The sequence below is a fragment of the Panthera pardus genome, unplaced genomic scaffold, assembly GCF_024362965.1.
Source record: "Panthera pardus isolate Hobbes unplaced genomic scaffold, ASM2436296v1 HiC_scaffold_2, whole genome shotgun sequence".
NCBI lineage: Eukaryota > Metazoa > Chordata > Mammalia > Carnivora > Felidae > Panthera > Panthera pardus.
In genome coordinates, this window is record NW_026526765.1 from 104,815,115 (window position 1) to 104,833,207 (window position 18,093).

The 18,093-nt window shown below is 43.0% G+C and overlaps 1 protein-coding gene across 16 annotated transcripts in view; it reads right to left on the reverse strand.

Moving 5' to 3' along the window:
* Positions 1 to 18,093, reverse strand: part of MAST4 (microtubule associated serine/threonine kinase family member 4) — a 563,317-nt gene that overhangs the window by 15,293 nt on the left and 529,931 nt on the right. For 13 of the 16 annotated variants that reach the window (XM_053907302.1, XM_053907300.1, XM_053907299.1 and 10 more), the window contains 7 exons: positions 14,581 to 14,703; positions 14,038 to 14,150; positions 11,844 to 11,971; positions 11,308 to 11,498; positions 6,917 to 7,117; positions 4,392 to 4,621; positions 3,740 to 3,862 (listed from right to left, as the gene is read on the reverse strand). In XM_053907302.1, coding sequence (XP_053763277.1) covers positions 3,740 to 3,862; positions 4,392 to 4,621; positions 6,917 to 7,117; positions 11,308 to 11,498; positions 11,844 to 11,971; positions 14,038 to 14,150; positions 14,581 to 14,703 — 1,109 coding nt within the window. The remainder of the gene's footprint in view (positions 1 to 3,739; positions 3,863 to 4,391; positions 4,622 to 6,916; positions 7,118 to 11,307; positions 11,499 to 11,843; positions 11,972 to 14,037; positions 14,151 to 14,580; positions 14,704 to 18,093) is intronic. The other 3 variants (XM_053907304.1, XM_053907305.1, XM_053907315.1) reach the window with 1 other exon arrangement.

The window sequence follows — 18,093 nt, forward strand, 5'->3', positions numbered from 1 at the left end:
ATGGGGGGTGGGAGGGAGGGCAGGTTGGGAGGGAGGACAGGGTGGGTGATGGGTATTGAGGAGGGCACCTTTTGGGATGAGCACTGGGTGTTGTATGGAAACCAATTTGACAGTAAATTTCATATATTAAAAAATAAAATAAATAAATAAATAAAAAAAAAAAAAAAAAAAGAGGGGTGCTTGGGTGGCTCAGTAGGTTGAGCGTCTGACTTCAGCTCAGGTCATGATCTCACAGTTCGTAGTTTGAGCCCAACGTTGGGCTCTGTGCTGACAGCTCAGAGCCTGGAGCCTGCTTCGGATTCTGTGTCTTCCTCACTCTCTCTCTGCCTCTGCCCCGCTTGTGTGCTCATGCTTGCTCGCCCTCTCTCAAAAATAAATAAACATTAAAAAAAAAAACAACATCAAGTAAACAGTATCCGAGAATACCAAAATATAGCCACTACCCTGATGTTCCACGAGTGATGTCACGAGGATGCCCAGTGTTGATCCTACTCCCTTTACACGCTGTCCAAGAACTGCTGTTTAAATTTGGAAGAAAGCTGCATGATTACACAGTTCACTGGAAAGATAATTAAATCCCTCGTATCCTTTTTGTTTCATTACATTGGTCGCTCCTCTCGAGTGCTTCCTTTATGAAGCAGAGGCAGGACCCTCTGCTTGGCTCTGCGACAGAGCAGGCCATGGCTCCGGAGGGTGCCAAGACTCTCCAATATGGCTTGTTTACACAGTTTCAGAGACACACTGACTAGATCCAGGAATCAAGGTGCTCCCTAACCAGAGGAGGACAAAACTGTATGAATGGGATTGGATTTGGCTAAGACACTTTGCCAGACACCTTCAGGAGAAATATACATTCAAATTTCACAGAAGCAGGCTTTAAAATCCACGATCATATCTAACACTCCATAAAATAAATTATGGAAATAACCAAATGTCTCAGCAAGATAAACAAATGCCTATTTTCTAAAGATATATACACTTCAGTTTATTATTTCTTCTTCTGATTTTATGAGCAGACCCAGGAAGTGATAGGAAGATAGGTTGTGGATGAAGCGATGTTGCATGTAACATAATACTGTTACAAAGAAGGTAGATAGCCAAGCTGATGTTACCAATGAAAATCCCTTGACCTTCTTTTAAATGCTAATGCGAAGACTGGAAAAAGCTCTAGCAGGATGAATAACAACTAAGAAAACCTCACTGTAATACACAGACTTATTATCTAAAAGAAAGGGTGAGCTCCTAGAACAGATCAAGGAGCGTTTTAGAGACAAACAACACTTGTGTCTGCCTACTTCGGAGGAGCCTAACCTACTTTGGAGGAGCCTAAGGCATGTGTATTGGATATGAAGACAGAGGGAGGGAAAAATCCAAAACAACCTTCCTGGACTCTTACTCACAAAAAGGTCAAGGGGCAGCTGGGTGGTTCAGTCAGTTAAGCATCTGACTCTTGGTTTCGATTCAGGTCATCATCTCACGGTCTGTAGGTTCAAGCCCTGTGTGAGGCTCCACGCTGTCAGCACAGGATTCTCTCTCCCTCTCTCTCTGGCCCTCCCCAGATCTCACGCTCTCTCAGAATAAGTGAATAAACTTAAAACAACAACAACAACAACAACAACAACAACAACAACAACAACAAAGGGGTCTATCTGTGAGCCAGCAATGGGGCACCCGTGGACCATAGGAGCAGGTACTGTGAGAGAATCTGCTGGTCAGACTCATGAGTCTTTATAACCCGTCCAGAATTTTGTCTTGCAAAGCCCGAAGTACTATCAGGCGACTTTCACAGACAAGGGATCCCAATGCCCTGCCTCCCATTTCTTGGATTCTTACTATGAGAGAGTTGTTCCACACCAGGTGGACAAAGAATATTACCAGGGACAGATGGTGATCTAAACTGAAAACCTCAGGTTGTACCCACGGTGTCAACTCTTTCTGTTCAATAGCCATACTTGAAAGTATAGACTAACCCCAGCCCTTTCAAGCTGACTGACAAACTGAACGGCCTGCATATTAAGACATGAGTCAAGACCAACAAAAGTAGAAGTGGGGTATTTGACCCCTTCCATGGTAACTTTTGGAAAGAAAGCAAAAGAGGACCCCAGCATTCACCTCAATTCCACGAACATTTATTGCGTACCCACCTGTATATCCCAGGTATTGGGTAAATGCTGGAACTACATGGGAAGATGTCCCCTGCATCATCAACCGGTAGGTATGAATGACAGCAAAGTCAGGCGCCACCCCCTACAGACTTTGGTTTTGAGCCCAAGACCAAAGTTTAATTAATAATGTGAATTAATCAGTGGCAATAACTTTCCTACAACCTGCTACTTCGCAATGGACCTCTGAATATGCCTGCTATTACTACTCTCAGAACCTAAGCCAACCCTAATCTTTTGAAAAATACGCTCATATTAGCTTGGGGAATGACAGAAAAGGAGAAAAGTCATTTAACTGCACTTATTTTTGGAAGGCTTAGCACACCCACTTCTTTGTAGTGCCGTCTAAATTTCTAATTTTCTTTCCTGTTTCAATTCAATGAAATTTCTCTGTGATGTCTCTCCCCACTCATAGAATATTCTCTCCAAAAGTATAACATTCCTCCCTCAGCGACAGTCCTAAGTTAAACTTCATCTGCTTCCATACATCTCCTATATCTCCCATATTTCTCAAAGGCAAGGACTATACCTTCATTCCTGTGTTACTAATATGTACTATGGAACTGGGCTCAGTGTGAGTGCTCTGAAAAGAGTCTGAATGTACATTATCTAAATGGCAGGTACATATTTATGTTCTGTCTCTCAACAGACTGTAGTTTATCTGAAACCATGGCTCACACCTCTCTGTATACAACTCCCTTACAGCCCCTTTCAGTGCCCAAAAAGCAAGAGATCATCCATAAATCTGATGATTTGTAAAATAATCTTACAATTAGAGACTCTATTTCTGATCACTGACTTCTTTTTCTGAACAAATTTAAAATCAAGTACAAATTCGTCTTTGTTTTTACAAGAGACATATTTGGAGCTGTTACTTTATATTCTACCGTCAGCAGGTGACACAGCAAATAAGAGAACTGAAGGATCAGTGTAGATTTTCTCTCTCCACTCACATTCACGCATCTTGTGATCTTAACTCCATGGGCTTTATTCAGCTTACATTCAAAACAGAAAATGTTCTATGTTCAAAATCATTTGTGTGAGGGCCTAATGATTACTAGAACCCCTTCCTCCATTGCTACTTACTTCTGTCATCTACAGTGTATGTGTATATATTTCCATTTCTATTTTTCAAAGGAAATCCAACTCTCAGACTGAACCTTCAAATCTGACCTCATTTTCATACCACTTCATCTTCCATTGTACTGGAATAAAACTTGCTGAATGGCCCTGAAGAAAACCATCTTTAGGATAGGTGACTTCCCAACAGCTTTTACTATGTAAGGCTCATAAAGTGAAAAAGAACTCTTGTTATTCGTAATTTAGAATAAGAAGTTAAATTCAGAAGTGATTGTGCAGATAGAAGGCCATGTTTTTTCATGATATATAGAACCAGCAAATTCATATTATCTGTTTCTTCACCTTTTATCAGACTTTAAACCACTGAATACTTCCTCAGTAATAAGACTGTTTATGCATGCATCATAGAGAATTCTAGAACTTAAGGAGAGAACTCTTGGTACCAGTTCTTTCTGATGACCTTTACTTGTGTGGCATGGGCATAAAAAAGATAATACCTTTAGCAAAAGCTCTATAACTTCCGTGTGGACAAGTCCATGCACTGGTTCTCCATTGATGTGTGTGATCAGATCCCCAGCCTTCAGTCCTGCTTGGCATGCTGGACTTCCTTCTTCAACATTCTGAAGTCCAAGAAAAGAGTATAGATTGATCAGCCAACAAATGGCAACCTTAACATCTACTGTTTCTTCTGGGACAATATTCTGGGTTAATTAGCAAATGATCCTAAGCTTCTAAGAGGAAATCAATAAGGCATGGTTATTATTCCTTTTCTGACATCATCCTAAAATAGGACACTTACTTATAAAATTTCAGGTGAGTGGGAAAGGTAGTTAGTTTTGTTTGTTTTTTAATAAAAGAAGGCCAGGAAAAAATTAAAAAGAAGGGTGCCAATAGGACCATCTTTGACAATTTCTACCATGCTGGTATGCAAAGTGGACAATCAAATATGAAAACTGGACAGAATTATGAGAAGTTATTAGTTTTTTCTCAATTCAATGCCACCATATAAAGGGAAAGGGCATGAAACAGTTCCCAAAAGCCAGCTTAGCAGAAAAACTGTTTGCTTATAAATATGCCTCAGCCAACTTATTCATTGTCCAGTTTGGCTGGGAATGAAAAGTAACAAGGATGAGAGGCTGTTGATCTCACCCAAACAATATGGTGCACTGTATAGATGTCGCTGTCTCCCACATACACCCGGATGGCTCGGATGGTAAAACCGTAGTTTTTCCCTGAACTGTGGATCACAATGGGCTGATGTGGACTGGCAGAAGCTCCTGAAGAATCTCGGCTGGGAGAAGAATCTCGTGAAGAAGAAGGGTCCGAGGACAGGGAATGGGGGGACATTGGACTTCCCAGTGGAGAAACGGCAAACATATCTGCAACACAGAAGCCAGTCGTTAGAGCCGATGCTGATCACACAAACATCCATGCAGCCAGCCCGCACTGCATGAGCCCTGCAATGATGGGGAGCTCAGCCACACAATAAATCCATTCATTTCTCATCAAGAAATAATATAAAAATATTTATATTGCTAACTAGGATGGCTTTCCAAACAGGGGATATTAAGAAGACTTCGAAAGTGTCTGTACTGTAACTAATTTTTCAGTGAATTCTGTGAGGTTAGAATTTCTTCATTCTCTATGCTAATTAAAACACACACAAAACTTAGTTCCTACCTGGCTGGGATAGCTTTAGTTGGTATATTTTGTTGTCCTTAAACAAATCAGAGATGCACAAATTTCAAGTATGTCTTTACACAGAGAAGAGACTTTACACAGAGGAGACTATAGTAAAAGATTCTCAGGCTCCAAATCAACAAATTTAACATGGTCCTTTTCAAACATACGTGATTAGGAAAACAATCCATCAAGTTAACAGTTCCTTTTTACAGTACTACTGAACTAGTACTCAAGTGATTTTGATCAAGACAACAGTGAAATGTCAATTTCTTTATGAAACAATCACTCCTAATTATTATGAATACAAATGACCGCTTCATACAGTACCTACAATTCTAACAATGATTCTCAAAGATAATACAGGTGAAATAGAGAAATTTTAAGAAAACTTAATACAATACCAATTCTGTTCTGTTTTTGTTTTAAAAGCAAACACGCTTTTATTGTTGATATCACTGTTCCATCCACGTGAGTCTAAACGGATCTTAATTAACTGGTCACGTGAAATTGTGTGTGTGTTTGACAAAAAGAATGATCCACTAAAGATACTGAAGTTTAAATGTGAGCTCAGTCAGAGGCAGGCTACTATGTGCCCAGCGTTACTGAAGACTCACCAGGTTCAGTGAGCACCAGGGGAGCCACAGCAAACTGCCAGTGCCCACACTATCGTTTCTTCCGATTCTTAAGTCTGTCAAAGTGGAACAAAGCTAGGTGGCTCACTAGCGATGTTCCTTCACTCTGGGACTGCATGTGGCACTCTTGGTACTCTTTCGCTGGCTACCTTTTGTCTAAAGATCACAAGGCCAAGTGAAGAGACACACGCTGGTGGGCAGGGAACTTGTAACCATGCGAGCGGGAACTGGACAGAGTGGAAACACATACACACATCCAAAGTGCTGGAAAGCCAAGTCCCCATCCTTTGTGGCATGACAGTTTCCCTTATCGCCCTGTATTAAACAATTGCTCTACCTTACCAAGACGTGGGCTTTCTCACCAGCTTTCAAAAGTGGACTTACCTTTCCAACTGCCGCTGCTTTGGAGTTATGAATAGTCACTCAAACTAGGGAGATAGATGGTTACTTTACGGTGCCGAATGGGACGCCTCCCAGAAAACAGAGTGGGCTAGAGTGAGCAATACCCCCAAATGAGCATTTGTTTGTATCAAGTTTCTTTCTGCACAAACAGGAAATTTTGAAACTGTAAACAATTCCTTTTATACAAGGTCTGTATTCCTCCAAATGCAAGCCATCTGCAATATAATTCAATTGCCACTTCCACTCTCGGGCTGTCATTTGAGTGTTAAGTCACAAACACCAGGGTGTATGTTTTCTCACTTCTGGGGGAATTGTGTAGACTTAGTGATTTCTAGAGGCAAAGCCCAGGTGTATAACAATACTGCAATTCCACAAAACCATAATTAAGCCCAGTCTTCCAATACAGGGGAGAAAATGACTACCAGTAGGAGGAAGCATAACTCAACAGACAGGGTTGGGAAAATTTGTAAATTTCAGAGCTGTCTGTGACTCTCTGCATCCCCAGAAATGAAAAACTTATGTTCTCCATATCTCTCTCCTCATTAATTAGAAGAGGGAAAACTGTACTTAGCTTTCCAACACATATGCTATAAACAACTCAGTAAAGTACATAAATGATGCATAGTCTAGGGAAGAAAAATGATTCAGAGGAGATAAATTTACCACTTAATTTGAGGAGGGGGGAGCAGAAAAGGAAAGAAAACAAACAAAAGAAATCAGGCTGTGTGGGAAGGAAGCCTGCCTCATCTCCTGATGCAGAAAGAAGCAAGAAGAAATCAGTGACACATGCTGTCTGGGAGCTCCAGAGCTCCCGCAGGGAGAAACTCCGGAGAGATGCGCTGGGTACCGCCCGTTACTGCTTCTAGCAATCTTGCATCTCGATCAGCATTCCAAACTGGGGAGAGGGGGACACATGCACAAAACCACACAATTTCATGCGAGTAGATGTCTCTCTACCTCCTGGAATCATGAGGGACAGAGCACTGGCAGAAAGGGACTTTGTGACTTTCCCCGAGATTTTCTTTTTTTCTGTGCTTTCTAATCGCTGCCGAGCCATGTGAGAAGCGGGTTCACTGGGTGGCTTTGAGGAATTATCTGTACTGTCCACACACTCGCTTCGTCCATTTATCTGATCCAAGTGCTCTGAAAAACTGCCAACTGTGCAAAGAAGAAGGGATAAACACGTTCAGGGAAATCGGAAAGGAGAGGTGGAAAGAGGGAAAGAGAGAGAAAGAAGGAAGAACAACCTGGGAAACGTACTCCCATGTGGCTCAACAATCCATATGGTGCCAGGCAAGCATTAAAATCACATGACTGGTTTGAGAAAGGTGATGGGGAAAAGAAGGGGATGAAAGACATGTCCATCCAGGTTTCATTCTCCTTGTACCTAAGTCTGCTAATTCTCAATGACTCCGCTTAACTACAAGAGTCACTACTTTACAGAATTTCGATTTTAGAACCCTTGTAGCGACAACTCCTCCCCACTGCTTCCAACCACGGAAGGCTCTGAAGCAAACACCACCTTATGAACACCATGACCACCCACTGTATACTAAAATGATCCTGTGATATTAATGGTCATCGTTAGCAATGCTGTGAATAATGTGGACATGTGGATAATGCTGTTTGGGACATGTGGACATCATCTCATTTCTTCACGTAGACTTGGGACTGTGTCATCTCCTAGTGTCTTCCTGGACTGCACTAGACTGCACGAGGTTCACGTATGTAACTCACAGGAGAGTGCCTCAAGCATCACCTGTGACTTCTCATGCCCTAAGTCTCCTTGCAAACCTCCCAGGACAACAAAGGACAGTACTCACTGCATTCCACAATGGCTTGCTGCACCTTCCTGGTTTTTTCTCTAGACAGTGTATCATCTCCTGATCTGCCCTGAGGTTACTGGACCAGCGGTAAGATCCTTTCCCGTCTCAGCCAGCCACGCCTTCTTTATTTTTAAGTTTCTTAGCCCTTAACAGAAAGGTGGGTTTTTGTTTGTTTGCTTGTTTGTTTTAAAATAATTAGGACTCCCCTCAGCAGAGGATCACAAGAGAATCACGTGGGAGGATGCAAAAATGGAAAATCAGTGATGTCTGCCTGGGTGACCACACGGACCAAGAATAAATAACGTTTCTGAGCGGAAATAACATGTGGAGTCCCCCAGAGGAAAGGGGAACAGCCACCCACTTTGGGTTTTTCCTACTCTTTCACAGGCTATCGGTTCTCTTTCTTTCTTTTTGTAATCACTGACAGTTTATCTTTGTCCATCCGGAAAAAGTGATGCTCATCTCATTTTGACTTCTAAATGCTGTTACAAGCCCCCTGTGCTTTAGAAACCATCAACACTATCATCACCTTAAGATATACAATCCATGCAGAGAATTTAATACCATTATAAATGATCCTTTGAAAGACCAACCAGCACATTTTAAAGCCTAGGAAATAGTTAGGCTGGATAGGACTTAATTCACAATCCCGTTCTGCTGCTGAATCCACTACTCAACTTCACAGCTCAAGTTTGGCCTCTGTGCCTAGGAGGTGACAGAGACCCTACAGGCAGGGTCCTTGGTAAAGGAAGCTTGGGACTTGAGAGAGCGCTGTGGGTACAGGAAAAGAGCTGGACCTCCACGCGACACCCATGAGACCCAGGAAGACAATCCTAAATGAAGTATCAGCAGCCTTCCTACTCCTATATTCCAAACTCAACCTCACTTAACTCCATCTACTCAATTCCCTCTAAATCAAGAAATCAACAGCTCAAGGACTTGATAAAAACTGCTTCGTGACTCAGACACCTCATCTCCAAAACCTTAAGCTTACTTTGGGCTAAGTTACACACTCTTCTCCTTGCTAATCTGGTAGGATGGGCTCTCTGACAAATGAAAAGCCGAATCTCTTCACAACGAATAATTGGTCGACTCGAGCACTACACCTAAGACTTCGAGACTTTTTACTTTTCACCGATTCAAATGAAACACGATCGTGAAAAAAGAGAAAGAGGTATGAAATTGTACTTCCCTAAATGCCCAAGTGCGAATAGGTACTGTTCTTTTTTAGCATCCCTGCCCCCTTGCCTCTGTCACCTCCTTCCAGAGCAATGGATAGAAGTGCAAGTTTCTGTTCTGCCAATAGTGGATAATGTCACCTTAATGTTCTGTAAATGTCAAGGGTTCTTTCTTTTTGATGGCGGAGCAATATAAAAATCAAGAAATTTAATTTTACTACAGTCACGGTTTTCAGATTTCCTAATTACCCTTGGCCGTAAGCAAATCAGTTCATCTCTCTATTCTGTGCAGCCCCCAAGGTCTTTGATTATTTTTAGTGTGTATATGGGGGAGACAGAAAGGTGGTTTGAATCAATTAATCAAAATGCATGGCAGGACCTAAGCAGTAGTTTTTTTTGTTTTTTTTTTTTAATTATGAAAGTAATCAATCAACTGCTTAGATACCATTTCCCTCCGACACTGCTGATGGGGACCAGGGCAAAGAGACTAAGTGATCACCAATGATTCACCATATTAAAAAAAAAAAAAATTTAAATAGAGGTGAGTATATTCTATTGAGAGCATAATAAACTAGGAAACAGAGACCTTAGTAACGAGAAAAATAAAATACTGAGATACTTCCATTTGATTTATCAAGATGAACTAAACATAATTAAGAATTTTGGACCCCTAGGTTGTTTCTACACTACTTCTACATTGCTATTCTCTTGGTTTTATAAAAAAGGAAGGATAAGGGCAATTATCCTACATGGCAACAGAACTTAGAGGAAGACAGAGAAAGAAAAAAAAAAAAAAAAACCCACATTATTTCCACAGAGGCAAACTTTTCACTGAGGCTGAAATAAACCTAGCCTATAAAATGTGTTTCCTTGAAATGATTTTTAAAAAGTTACACTATGAATATTCAGTTAGTTAAAAAAATGTTCATAAAAATTCCTGGAATCGTTCAGCGTTATCAATATAGCATATCGAAGAGAGCTTAATGATGACATTTATCGCAGCAACCCTAAGCCATATCCATGTTTCATTTTTTTTTTTTTTAAAGCATACACGAACATTGCTCTGTAGAAGGATATGCTGTGCATAAAACTGTTATAAACCAAGTAATATTCTAAGTGCACTTGGCTTGGTCTGAGGGAAATTCAAGTTTGATCACCTAACGAAGACACCTCCATGATTAAAGGCCAGAAAATATCCATGATACATTAAGCCTTTTTAAAAACCTGTGAAGATACTGTCACTCCTGTCAGGAAGGTTACTTTTACACAAAAGTGACATTATAAAGTGCTCTCAAAGAAGAGGCCTAATCCAGGGGCGCCTGGGTGGCTCAGTTGATTGAGCGTCAGACTTTACCTCAGGTCATGATCTCATGGCTTGTGGATTCGAGCCCTGCGTTGGGCTCTGTGCTGACAGCTGGGAGCCTGGAGCCTGCTTCAGATTCTGTATCTCCCTCTCTGTCTCTCTGACCCTCCCTGGGCTCGTGCTTTTCCTCTCTCTCTCAAAAGAGAAAAAAAAATTAAAGAAAAAAAAAGAAAAAGAGAGAGGCCTAATCCGTTTAACTGCCTCCCAAACAGTGAAAGAGGTCTCAGGAGTTTCTGTACTCCAGTTACCCAGAGACTGGAAGGGTAACATGTCTATAGTGGAGGCGCCTCATATGCACATAAAATACCAATCTGAATTGTGCTGGTATTTCTCACTCACTCCTCCCCTCAGTCCTGGATGCACAGACAGCATCTGGGAATCTCACAAAATAAGCATCGTGCTGCACTCACTAAGAGTCCAGCGTGAAGAGGTAAGTTGTTTGGCACAACATGGCCCCATAACAAAAACCACCTCCTTTGAAGAAACCACCATCCATTTTGACACAAGAAGGAGAGCTGGCCTTACGCTGTACCTTGTGGGTGATTTAAGCCATTTTTGAGGGTAATTCAAGCGTGTCACTATTTGGTACAGTTCCTTACTCCTAACTTTCAGTTAGACACTACACTGTGAGACCTGCTTTTGCATCAACAACAGAGAAAGTGGTCTTTAGTGTGGTTCTGGTTGCTGACAAAGAATCCTACTGAAACCCAGTCATGAAAGCTAAGGCTGGCTCTTGGGTCAAACTGAAACAAGAAGGGTTTACTGTATGGGGACGCAATAAGGAGGGGTCTGAGACACTGGACCTCAGTTTGTAAGAGCTGATCCCCCGAGCCTTTGACGTGGGGCCATGATGGAGTCTAGCAGCACAAAACAGCCATTGCCACCACCTGGTTAGGCCAGCCCGGGACTCAGAACACCAGCCACCACTTGTCAACGTGGTGGGTGACGTGTGGACAGCAGGCACCGCACACCGGCGCTTACCTGACAGGGTGGAGCTGCTGATTGTACTGGCGGGAGTGGTGACCTCGGGCTCCTCGTGCAGGTCCCTGGGGCAGGGAGCACCTTCATCTTTTTCTGCCTCTGTTGAAATAGCCAGTTTGGGAAGTGGGCCAGAACTGAGTTTATGTCTGTTGCTTTCAGTATCTGAAGAGTTGGATGTGGATAACTGTTGCCTTAATTAAAAACAAAACAAAGTCATGTATACATCCATACTAGGAAACGGTGTTCAAGGAGAATTCTGGAGGAAATTAGGTAAAAATGGAACTTGGATACACCCAACCAACACATGTCTAGCACAGTGGTTCTTACAGTGTGGTCCCTGGGCCAGCAGCAAGAGCATCTCCTGGAACTTATTACAAAGCCTCCATCCCAGATCTAGTGGATCACACACGCTGGAATGGGCCCAGCAACCTGTGTTTTTACAGGGCTTCTGGGACATTCTGATGCACACTCAAGCTTAAGAATCACTGCTCTAGCAGCAACTGCACATGACCTTTCTTAACAGACGTTTCACATACATTTCCGAATATTCCGAACTCCAGCTGAATGTTTCTGTGGATGGCAATGTTGTGCTTTTGGTTTTGTCTCCAGGTTCTTCCTTCTCTTCTCCTGGATTCTGAGTTATTCGGTCTATGCTGCTGAAAACCTGCGAGGTGAAGCAATAGGGTTTATTAATATCTTCTTGAAAGAGTCTGTCAGAAAAAAAACAAAAACCCAAACCCTGGGAGTAAAGCCCAAGAGTATGACTAAAGTTTCAGTTGGGACCATGTATTTAGAAGGTACTTTCCGATACTGTTTACTTGAGTCCTGAGATGTATGGTCAATGTATGTATTTTTTTTTCTTCTTGGAGCAAAAGCTATGAATTCATCACCCTCTTGCCCTGTCTTGTTATGGACTTTGTATCTGCAAACAAAATCCATAGACGCGTTGGGGTTTCTAGGCCGGGGGATCAATGCACACCTTAGATTACTTTTTAACCATGATGTCTATCAGAAAGAGAAAATCACAGAGAGAAAGCTTTAATGGCCACCAGTCAGGGGTGGGAAGGAGAAAAATGAATTGGAATTGAGTGCAAACAGAAGAATAAATTACCTGGTTCAAGAAGTGTGTGGGGGGATGCAGTACGTATGTGGTTATGAGTCAGAGGTCTCTGGCTTATAAATCATATATACAGACACACAGCTTGGCACTGGCATTTCTGAAAGGGATCAGAGCTCAGGCAAACCTGAGACCTCTGTGGTCCCACAGGAAAGGTGGAAGGGAAAATACAGAGCTGGGAGTCCAGTGCAGGAAGCAATCCTTAGCGTGCCATGCAGCCACTCACTGCTCTCATGGGTGGGGTACCCTTAGATGGCCCATTGGTCTACTAGGGTGAGGACCAGGCTGGCTAACCAACAGAAGACAACAGGAATGAAATGGAGTCCAGGGCCTGGCTTGGATGGGCCAGAGAACAGGCACTGGGGAAAGCCTGCACTCAGTGTGATCAAAGCTTCAGTCCTGGCTCTGGGTAGGCCGGCCACCACCTCCTCCGGGGAAACCCCACCTCTCCATGGCCTTCCTATAAACAGGGCGGTCAGTGCCAGCCCACATGCAGATGTGCTGTATCTAGGGAGCCACATAGAAAAACGTATGAACACTTTATCAACCCTATGTGTTATAGAAAAGCTGAACATCATCATGCAAAATGCCATGGCAACAGAAAATGCATAGCTACTGAAAATATCACAAGGGAGGCAGGCAGGGGGCCCTTTAGGTTTGTTTCCATTTTCCTAGGGCTCATCCAGTCTCAGGACTATCAGGTTTCTTCGTTTTATTTGCCTGTGTGTGTGTGTGTGTGTGTGTGTGTTTTAATCTTACCACTATCAGTAAAAAGCATCCATTTCAGACATCGATTTTATTACCTTCTCCCACTTCCAAAATTCGAGCTTGGCTTCCTACAGGCTTTTTCATATAACTTATGTATTCTGTCACTGGTTACCAGACTTTCTTATTCTGCGTCAACTAATCCCCAAGGGTCCTAGCTGATGTCAGGGACTCAGACTGCTCCTTTGTGTTGTATTCCATGTGATACTAGGAGGGGGCTATGCACACAGTGACCTCAAGCTCAATGTTCTTCATTAAAAGATGAGAGAGGAGAGCCTAGGTGGTTCAGTTGGTTAAGCGTCCAACTCTTGATTTTGGCTCAGATCATGGACTCAGTTTGTGAGATCGAGCCCTGCTGTCAGGCTGTGCACTGTTGGAGGCTGTTTGGGAATCTCTCCCTCTCTCTCTGCCCCTCCCCCGCACATGCTCTTTCTCTCTCTGTCAAACCAAATAAATAAACAAACAAACAAACAAACAAAAAGGGTCAGAGAAAGGGGAGGATGCCTCCACAGTCTGGCAAGGAACTAAACCTAGTCACACAGGGTGAGGTCAACATATATGGCTCTCGTGTTCTCCATAGATAATACTGTGAGTGCAAGTCTGCGTCTCCAAGAAAAAAGATATCCATTTGTGGAGAGTGAGACAGGCAGGTAGGGACTCTGGATTATCAAGATGGTGGGGTCACTGTTCCTAGGCTAAAAGGAATTTTAAGCACAGGAGACCCCAAGCACTAAAACACTACAGAGGTGATTTTTACAATCTTGTTCGCCTATTTAGAAATGCCAACTATCTGGCCTGAGGGAGATTCTCCAGAAAGACTCTGTAGGTTTCTGCCATATTTCACTTACTTTTGAAAACCTGTGTGAACAGGAGGAAAACTGCCTTATTTCCACAGTAAAGTCTTCATCATTTGTGTCATCTTCTTCCTCAGTCTCCATGTGATGATATTTCTCTGACCGAGCTGCAGAGAAATGTTTGGTAACAGTTCCAATCACTCAGAATTTCAGCTTTTAATTTAGATATGTTACTAAGAGTTTCTATATCAAAGCATTATGTTTAAGAACTCATAGGCTCGGGGCGCCTGGGTGGCTCAGTTGCTTAAGCATCCGACTTCAGCTCAGGTCATGATCTCGCGGTCCGTGAGTTCAAACCCCACGTCGGGCTCTGTGCTGACAGCTCAGAGCCTGGAGCCTGTTTCGGATTCTGTGTCTCCCTCTCTCTCTGACCCTCCCCCGTTCATGCTCTGTCTCTGTCTCAAAAATAAATAAATGTTAAAAAAAAAAAAAAAAAAAGAACTCATAGGCTCAAGACTAGAAACTTCTACCACGAGCAGAGATAATTTTCTACAAAGTAAAGGTCAAACAACATTTTATGTCAGATAATTCACGTACTATCAAAATAACTTGTGTCATCCTCAGATTCCAGTTGGGGAATAAATTCTGCCTTCTGTCTCAGCAAACTGTTCCAGTCTAAAGAACGGAAGAATCGATGCTGTTTGACTTCATAGGCGCCACCTTGGGGTGCAGAGGAGAGGGAAAGAACAGAGAGGAAAATATTAAACTACCCTCACAGCAAAGCTTTTGACAACACCTCCCCCTGCCAACACTTCAAATCAATAGAGAAATAAATTAAAGAATCATGCAAATCTTACTTTTTCATTCTACGACAACCCCTCCCAACCCAAATTTTCCCATAATTCATCGGAAGACGATTTGATTTTGCTAACAGCAGTTGCCATGGCACAGTTTTCCTTTGTTAATTTTTCTATGACTTCCTCCATTTTTCAAAGGTTAATGATGCGGACACTTAAAATCACATTATGCTGAACCTGGGGATGTGCACACACGTTGGCCCAAAGGAGACTTGCTCATTACAAAAAAAAAAAAAAAAAAAAAAAAAAGAAATTCTAACAAGGCACAAAATGTGTTCACAGCAACATTTCCACCAGAGATAAGGTTAATAAAGATGAATTTTTCCTGAATAGTATATAATGGTTTCCATTCAGTTTTATTGGATTGCTCATTAACATAGGTAGGACTTCGATTCTGTGGATCACAGATTCTTAGGTAAGAAACTGGCAAGCCTGTTTCATAGATTTATAAAGCATGTGATGAAAATCAGGTACCATTCCTAAGTTTTAGGCTTTTTTTTTTTTTTTTTTTTTGCCAATCAGCATAGTTATTTAGTTCATGATTTTATTTTTTTTAAAGTTTATTCATTTATTTTGCGAGAGAGTGAGTGCGTGCACGAGGGGGGGGAGGGGCAGAGAGAGAATCCCAAGCAGGCTCTGTACTCTCAGTGTGGAACTTGACATGGGGCTCAGACTCATGAACCATGAGATCATAACCTGAGCCAAAGTCAAGAGTCAGACGCTTAACCGAATGAGCCACCCAGGCGCCCCTAATTTAGTTCATGATTTTATTGAGGGTTTGAAAGGGCAGGCCCCATCAAAATATATCATGCCCCAGGTAAAGGGAAATAGGTACACAGGTTAGACAATCAAAGTGTGAGAATCAGGCCTCTGCCCTTACACACACACACACACACACACACACACACACACACACACTGCCGAGGAGGGAGGTAAGGAAGAATCAGTCCCCAAAAAATACCACGAAGGAGTATTTCTCACAAGACTAACACAGGCTCTCATCACCTCCCTGCCAGGAGATGCCCTGTAGGTGTGACGTAAATGCCTTTCTCGTGAAGTTGTCACCATGCTTCCCACTCTGTCCTCAGTGTGGTACCAAAAACCAAACCAAAACCAAAACCAAACAAAAAACCAGGATGAGAAATGCAAACTGAAGGAGAAATGGGCCTGAGTGTTGGGGTGGGGGACCTGTCTGTGTGGCCCAGAGACGTGGCTCTGCCGGTCAGGTTACTACAGCACAGGGTGCAGACTGGAGCCCCAAACCCAGCCAGGGCAAGAGCAAAGTGGGAAAGTCACCCCCAAAAAGGAAGAACAGATTCTTCTTTACTAAGCATTTGATTGGAATCTTTATCCAGGATGCTACATAGGCATTCTCTGTGTTTCTGGCACACAGTGGAGTCTGATGTTGACCACAACAGCAATAGGAGTGGCAGCGGGCAGAGGAGGGCTGACTTGGACAAGTACTGCCCGAGACGCTAGAAGCATCCAGTTCTCTTCAATTAAATCACTGAAAGCAACCCCACAAAGCAGGCATTGCATCAACTCCATGCTTGGATGGGGAAAGGGAAAGAGCGAGCGCTGATCGTATCTGGAGCTCCTATTACGTATTACGTTAATGTACTTGGTGTCTTCATGAACATACTGAATTTCAGTCCTCGCCATAATCTTGTGAGGTATATAGCATGCCCACCTTCCTAGATTAGGAAATTGTGACCCAAGTAAAGAAGAAGCCACTCAAGACCTCCCAGCTGGTACACGGGTGGAAGTCCGTCGCATCTGAGCAGCTGTAAAGTCTGACAAACCAGGCTGCCATTCAGTACTTCACGAGTTCAAAAGTCTAGTTTGAGGAGGACAAGTTTCCCAACTGCAAGTTATCCTTTGCCCTAATGTTCTCCCTTGAGGTTCTCTCTCCTTTCATGGAAGTTTCTTAAACATCCATTATGTTCTTCACACTCTTTTTCTCAGCCTCTCTAGTCTCTCGGGCAAATGTGAATTCGCACATTTTCACGGTGCATTATTTTGCCCGCTAAATATGCATTAAATCCAAAATACTGTCATTGGAAGCAGCATGGCAGGCCTGCGGGATTCTCAGCCTCGTTCTCTGGACCCTACGGGATCTGTCACATGGGACCTGTCTGTTTGGCACGTACTTCTCGACAATACCGAGAGCTGGGTCAGGGCCTTTTAAATGTCTCTTTTGAGCTTCTGCTAGGAGATTCGCTTCTCAAATAGTCAAACCCCGAAAAGAACCCAAGTAGCAGTAGCAGGGAGAAAAATGAGCAGAGAGGTAACACACAGCGTATCACATATAAACATGGATGCGTGGACCATCACCATAACCCTGTTTTGTCAAATCCAGCCCAGTCAAGTTCCCAAGTATTCTCAGAGGAGGGCAGCAGGCAGAAGACTCCGTGAGGACACTCTCCAAGCCGACCCAAGAACACAGAAGATAAGTGGGCTCTTTGGAAGGGATGTGCCGATTCTAACGTCGTCTTTAGACGTATCTCAGGCCAACGCTTCCCTGGGACAGCTGACGAGCACACGTAAACAGATATTTGCAGTGTTGCAGGGTGTCTGAAAATGCCGCCGCTTCTCCTATTTGGCTCGAGCGGAAATCACGCCTCAGAACTCTGCCCTGCACGGGCCTTGACACCCATTCTTTGACACCTACTCACATCCCTGGAGCCAGAAAGCAAATGTGACTGCAGGTCACAGAGGGCAGGGAGCAACGAGTTTGCTAGTTACTCCAGACAAAGGAAAATCAGATAGGGGGGAGGGAAGAAATATAAAGTACTCTGTTCAAAGAGTTCGATCAGCTCAAAGACAGGGGCACCACCGCCATTTCTGTATCTTGTATGTCCAAAGGGGGAAAGTGTGAGATTATACGGGCAGAACATTAAAATGGCAATACCAGGGCCAGCAGTGTCACACCTGGTTTTAAGAGCCACGGTGGATGATCTTTTATCCTCATGAAAAGGCGGGTACTTTTCTAAGCTCCATTTTACAGACGGGGAAATGAGGCACAGAAAGGGAAACATCCTGCCCACAGTCACACAACAGAGATTTAAATGCAGGCAATCTGACCGTAGAGTTTGTGCCCTTAACTTCCGTTTATATTGTCTTTCCTACTCGAAGGCCCACTCATCCACTGCAAAAGGCAAAAATGCACATGGTCCTCCGGTAAGAGGCTCAACTCAAAGAAGTCTTCCCAAGTGAGCCTGCAGTTTGAATCTTGTTTGATTCTCTAATGCAG